At 46.3% G+C, this 6,159-nt stretch overlaps 1 protein-coding gene across 3 annotated transcripts; it reads right to left on the bottom strand.

Annotated features, from left to right (window-relative positions):
• Nucleotides 1–744: 744 nt before the first annotated feature.
• On the bottom strand, nt 745–5,660 carry LOC123102748 (diacylglycerol kinase 2). 3 transcript variants are annotated; one of them, XM_044524177.1, is made up of 8 exons: nt 5,433–5,660; nt 3,765–4,897; nt 3,275–3,650; nt 3,094–3,170; nt 2,741–2,860; nt 2,496–2,660; nt 2,207–2,344; nt 745–1,298 (listed from the first exon to the last, which is right to left on the bottom strand). In XM_044524177.1, the coding sequence occupies exons 2-8, from the start codon at nt 4,857–4,859 to the stop codon at nt 1,146–1,148; spliced, it is 2,124 nt and encodes a 707-aa protein (XP_044380112.1). In that variant the 5' UTR covers nt 4,860–4,897; nt 5,433–5,660; the 3' UTR covers nt 745–1,145. The 3 variants fall into 3 exon arrangements, with proteins under 3 accessions (XP_044380112.1, XP_044380114.1, XP_044380113.1); XM_044524179.1 differs by lacking the exon at nt 745–1,298 and adding an exon at nt 1,914–2,110; XM_044524178.1 differs by lacking the exon at nt 745–1,298 and adding an exon at nt 1,914–2,064.
• Nucleotides 5,661–6,159: the final 499 nt, after the last annotated feature.

Genomic DNA, 6,159 nt, shown 5'->3' with positions numbered 1-6,159 from the left:
GCATGACGGTAGTGTGTCAACGAGATGTGTTGGTTGTCCTAGTTAATTTATAATTCATCACATTGCTCTCGATTTTCATTCGTGCTTGGAGCTTTGGTCTGCAGCTACACGATATCAGAAAGCATGTCTTAGGCTAAAGATAAAGTTGAAACTTAGAGGTGATCAAATCACATGCTTTGGGTTGTAAGAGTGTAAACTTATTATTAGACTAGATTTTGCGTTTGTATTTGTAGCTTTCACGAGACGCAGCCTGAAGTTTAAATATTTTGCTATAAATATTTGTCTTCAGTAGAATATTTTTTTTCCTTTGGCTTCGGGACCAGTGTATGAAGGTTGAGAGGGTTATTTCTCAGAAAAAATATAATTTTATTCTTCTGTTTCGCCATAGTTCATGTTTACTTAGTTTTGAGAGGCACTTAGCTTAAATTTCCTTTCAACCGACCGATCATCAATAAAGGAGATCAAAAGAATCATTTTACCAAGAGGGTGTCAAGAATGAAAATTAGGTGATGGCGTTTAAGGAGAAACAACGATTGCATGAGAATCAGTTTGTGGCTATATGAATGAAGACACAATGCCATAATGTTCGACACATAATTCTTAATTAGAACATTTTTTTGATCATCTTGTTTTATTTTCATTTCGTGGCACACAATTTTCCAATATTCACCACGGGCATCCATCAGTAGTTTTTAGTAAAAAGGCACACAAATTTTCAGCACGGATACGGATTGCAGACATACATCAAGAACAGAATCAGCAGGATTATCACCATGAGTTTCTTCAACAGAACAACACAAAGTTTTAGACACTAGCCCCAAAGCTATGCCTACTGTAACACACACTCCAGTTACAAAAGCCCTACATGCAATTAGGGTGCTCTAAGGTCTCTACAAAATTCTCTTGGGATCTTTCTCACCTTGATAGCCACTTCAACTGGCACCCCAGCCAGCAAAGAAGCAACCAACCTATCTAAATCCGGAAAAGGTACAGCCAACCATAAGCGTGGGAAACCTTCCATTCCCTCGTTGTATACATCAACATCTACCACATGCCTTTTCAACTGTGCAAAAGGGACTTCTCAACACAAAAGGGTTTGGTATCAACAGTGTTAGGTTTCTGAGTGGAGAGGGTAGTATGGACTGTCAGGAGGATAAACGGAGTGCTATCTCGTGGAGGAGCAATCTCTTCTGAGCAGCGTCAATAACACCATTGCACTCAGCGTTCACGAGGACGTCACTCATGACTGCCGCAGCATGCCCAGTGAGCTCTTCAGATGGCCTCCTCAACATGAACATCTGTGCAGCAGCAAGGCAGCGTCAGAAACGATTTCACTATGTACTTGCACTTGTTATATAATAAACTTCTATCTGAATGCCAGATGAGTGTATTGAAATAGTTATTAAGTTTGTCAGTCAGCTGTGTGGACTGTGTTTTATTATTTGACTGATGAACATAAGATGACTTAATTTAAGATTCCACCACACAATTTTAGTTCAGAAACACACTAATTTAATTCACAACTCACAATTTCTACAAGTCTGTAGGGAAAGCTCACATTACTTCACAAACTACAGTTAGATTAAACTTCTGGCCTGTTCTGATCTCATCTAGCTTCTAACTCCACCAAATCTGCAGTACAAAATGCCCCGAACGGTTGGGCTCCGAGAAGCTGACTTCTCGGAGCTGAGCCAGAGCGTAGTGCAAAAAACTGAAGCTCGGTCGGCCCAGCTCCACCAAAACCAAAATCTGGAGTTCGCTCAAATTACACCTGCAGTGCCACCGCCAAGTATAACGTTTCGTTCATGACCACCAAACATAACGATTCGCTCGTTCCCGACCACCAAACATAGCGATTCGCTCCCTGTTTCCACGAGCTGGTTCCAGCTGGCCCATTATGGTGCTAAGACAAGCCACCGAGGCTTTTTTTTTTTTTTGAAAAGGAGGTTAAACCCCTGGCCTCTGCATTAATCGATGCATGCAGCCATCTTTATTAATTCGAAGCTAGCGAAGCTGGAGAACGGAATCCCTTCCCTGCATGGAGTTCGAACCTGCCCTGAGAAGCTGAATTCGGGGAGTTTGGAGAGTTGGGAGGAGATCAGAACAGGCCCTTCATGTGGAAAAAAGTATATCTCAAAGCATACGTATGTGTGTGTGTGTGTGAATTCTATCATACATATCTAATGCACATGACGAAGTAAAGTACCTGTCCACGGTGAGATATCTCAAGGCACCCAGGTGGCTGAATCCATGGTTCACCATCAACCTGAACAGGGAATGAACTGTGCAGGTGAAATCTTATGACTCTTCCTTGGGCTAGTCGGTGTGCTCTCGATAGTCCTACCTATCAACCACAAGAAAACAATTATATATGAGTTAACGCTAACATTATTGTTGAAAGGCTGATAGCATTATATAGAAGCGATAACAAGAGATGTTCTGGAAAATGGAAATAGAGAATAAGTTAACATGTTCAATATACAGAGTATGTTTACCTGCAGTTTGCCTAGATGCCATGTCCCAGATATACAGACCACCTCCAGCATTTTGTCATGCATTGATTGTGAACTGAAATCATCATCATAATCATTGTCGTTTTGCCAAAGATCAACACCACCCATGTAGCTAGCGATATTCAGAATGATCACACCTTCTGCATCCTGATAAGCATAGCAGATAAGAAGATCCACCAAAGATAAATCAGAAAGTGAAGATACATGAAAGATATAGAGAAGGTTACCTCTGGAATTTCAATGTTCTTTCCATCAACTTCAAGGCTAACATGCCATGGTAAATCAGAACATGACCTATCCATCATATCCTTAGCGCCTTCTCTAGCATATATCAGCTTGTTCACAAACTGCACCATGGAAATAGTTCCATTAACACTTTTTCTGACATAAAGAATACTAGAACACATAGCATATCAAATGTTTAGCATTGTCTGAAATGGAGAAATTATTCAGGAATTTCACAAGAAACTGTTCTCGTGTGGGAATATGATAAATTCATGTGTCCCAAATGGGGGGATAAATTCTGCAGTAAGATAGATTTAAGCTGCGAAAGGAGGAAAAAAAAAAGGAATATCCCTACCTGACTGCTAAATTTATCTGGCCTTTCCTCCCTAGTTGTGTGGAAATCATATGCAACCTTGGCATCACATCCAATACCTACAAGTCAATAGAAACTAAATCAATTCAGCAACATCTAGATGAGTGAGATATGCAATGCATCAAATGTTGACTAAGATGGTGGAAGTTGAAGGATAGTCTACCTAGATAATTAGTCATAAATTTCACTTGCTTGATGCATTGACCTTGTGGCCCATTCTTCTCTTTGATGGTTACATTCCAGCGATCAAGAACCATAACTGCTGCGTGATCAACGTCATTTAAAAGTGCACATATTCCCCCTTGTCCTTCAACAGAAGACAAACCTCCACCCCAGCGGGTAACACGCGATAGGTCATTTCCTGTTCCTAGTGGAAGAATGGCAACCGGGGGAGGGGATTCATAGTTCTGTTTCTCTATGGCATCAAGAACCCATGCCACAGTTCCATCCCCACCACAAACAAGAATTCTGAAGTGTTTTACATTCTGGAATAGTTGCAATCCAACTTCAGGACCCTGAGAAGCGCTAAGCTCAAATATCTGAAATAAGAATTCAACTGTCAGATCAAGGTTAGAGCATCAAATCTGTTACTCCCTCCATTGCAAAATATAAGGTGTAGTCCATTTGGGACTGAAAGAACAAGGTCACATTACCTGTATGGGATTCAGCAGCATGTTCATTCTTCTTCTAAGAGAAGACCCGTTACGGCCACCACTCTTGCCGTTGATGAAAACAAGCAGCGGCCTCGAATCTTGTGGCATATCTACAAGCTCATACTTCTTTTCCTCTCCATTAGTAATGTCAGATCCACATGTTTGCTTGAGAGTGTTTCCAGAGAACTTGGGGTTTGCCAGAGTATACTTTCCATTCAGGTTCTGCAGTCTAGCAAATCCTTCAAGAACGGAGTCGAGAATTGAACTGTCTGTGGAAATCGCAGTTGTCTTAATGCCAGACTGATTGTTCATGCGTTTCTTGCTGCGTGGCCTTCTAATCCGACCCCTAACTGAAGAAGTGACAAACCCTTCTTTGATTGAGTTGAACGCTCCACTGGTTGCCGGACCTTGGCCAACTTGTTTCACCGATAGAGGTGGAACAATAAGTCTACTGAGCAGGCCAAGATCACAAGTGTTCCCCGTCTCCTTCAACAGCTTTGCATGACAATCAACATGGATCTGCCTCTGGCACCACAGACAGCGCCATATAGGAGAGACGCCAAGGAATGGCACACCACAGGGCTCATCGCAGTAATAACAGAAGGTTGTTATCGCCGGGTTATCGTCCATCTCCACCCACCTCTCCGACCAGTGATGCAGCAAAGTGGAAGCACCAGCCTGCGTGACACACTTGCAGTCCTTGTCAGCGCCCTGCGAGCAGTACCAATGAGCCGCCACTCCGCACACAGAGCACCGGTAAACAACATCAGCGTCAAGGGCCCTCAAGCCTACACCCTGAGGCAAGGCCAGCGACGACAGGCACACACAGCACGTCGAAGGTTGGCCACCACGGAAGCAGTCCTCGGTCCAGGTATGGCTTGAGCAGGGGCACCGTAGCACCTTCGACGCTGCCTTCTTCTCCCTGGCGGCCGCCTTGAGCCAGTAGAGCGACGCCTCCCTCTGCAGCCTGAGGAGACCGTAGATGAGCGCCGCCAGGCCAAAGGAACCGGCAGTGATGAGCCACCCGAAGAATTCAACCCCAGAAGGGTCAACCCAGCGGGTCATGTTTATCAGCAGTGATCCCACCAGGTCCATGACAGTTGGCCAGGTTTGATGGCCTCAAAAGGCAGAACCTGCAGCAGAAAGAAGCGAATCACCAACAAAATCTGCTCCTAATGCAAGAATCTTGCTGGAATACACAAAAAGATAACCATCTTAAGGTTGAAAATTTGAAATGTGGCGCTACTGTATCTTACACAATAATTTTCGGATATCAGTATATGATTCTGATGGGGTTTTTTCGCTCCTGTTTTATACTAGTCCCTCCGTAAAAGTAATATATAAGGGGAGAAAAATCACAGCATATAGGAAAATTCTCGTTCGAATTGTGGTCTCCTCTCTGGCGCGCTCGCTAATTGATCACCTTGGATTCACCATTAATTTCCCAACGTGTTGGGCGGACGGCAAGGAACCAAATCGGGGCCAGAACGTAACCGGGTCAAACGAGACAAGGAAACCGGAGCACAGCACAAAGTGGATCGGAGCCGCCAGATCCCGCATTCGGCGTCCCGGAACTCCAAACCCGGCGAATCGTGCACTACAGCACAACAGTAACGCGGCCCTGGGAAGAACTCGGTAGGATCACGGGGCACCAGCAGGAGCACGCACCTGGTGGTGGGTGGGTGGAGATTGGATCGAGCAAACCCTAGCTCGCTCGCTTCGGACCACCTGGCTCGCGGCTCCCCTAGGTCTCGTCTCGTCTCGTCGTCGTGTGCTGGCTGGCCGAGGGGGAGGGGCAGCGGGAGGGGGTACGAGAGTCGAGAGACGAGGACGACTCGGCGTGGTCGCGGTGGCGTGCCGGCTCGTTTAAGGCCAACTCCACGGCGCGACCTTAGTTCGTGCGCCTCCGTTTGAGTTAAAACGGACGAATAACACGTTCCAACCCGCGACCTCAAACAGATAAATGTCTAAATTTCGTCCGTTTTAAATCCATTCCCGGTCTAAATTTGCGCTTGGTTTTGGGTGAAAGGATGCGCCCGGACGGTCTCGACGCACGCCCTTGTCCTCCCGTGGCCTGTCTGTCGGGGATACTAGCAGTCCCTCCGTTCCCAACGCTTCCACTCTCTCTCCCGCCCCGCCCCGCCGTCGGCGCCGCCGCTATTCTTCGGCCGCCTCCTCACCGCGCAGCCCCCGGCCGTCCCTACCAAACCACGTCTCGACATGACCGCCACCACGCCCTCGCTTTCGCCGTAGTTTTGGTCGTCGATCGAAGAAGGTTTGGTCGTTGTCGTCTTTGCCGGTGGCAGAGGGGACACGACCGCCGATGACGTACCACGGCGGTCTCGGCAGCTTCCGACGAGAGCTCCAGAGCAGCCAGTAGCCGGCTGACAACCAC

The sequence above is a fragment of the Triticum aestivum genome, chromosome 5A, assembly GCF_018294505.1.
Source record: "Triticum aestivum cultivar Chinese Spring chromosome 5A, IWGSC CS RefSeq v2.1, whole genome shotgun sequence".
NCBI lineage: Eukaryota > Viridiplantae > Streptophyta > Magnoliopsida > Poales > Poaceae > Triticum > Triticum aestivum.
This window is presented reverse-complemented; position numbering and strand designations above follow the sequence as displayed.

What these genes read in the sequence shown, in the direction of transcription:
- LOC123102748 (XM_044524177.1), bottom strand. Translation starts at nt 4,859, where the DNA reads ATGGACCTGGTGGGATCACTGCTGATAAACATGACCCGCTGGGTTGAC. An exon ending in GGCATCTAGGCAAACTGCAG is followed by an intron (nt 2,345 to 2,495) that starts GTAAACATACTC and finishes TGTGGTTGATAG; the next exon opens with GTAGGACTATCGAGAGCACA. An exon ending in AGATATCTCACCGTGGACAG is followed by an intron (nt 1,299 to 2,206) that starts GTACTTTACTTC and finishes GCTGCTGCACAG; the next exon opens with ATGTTCATGTTGAGGAGGCC.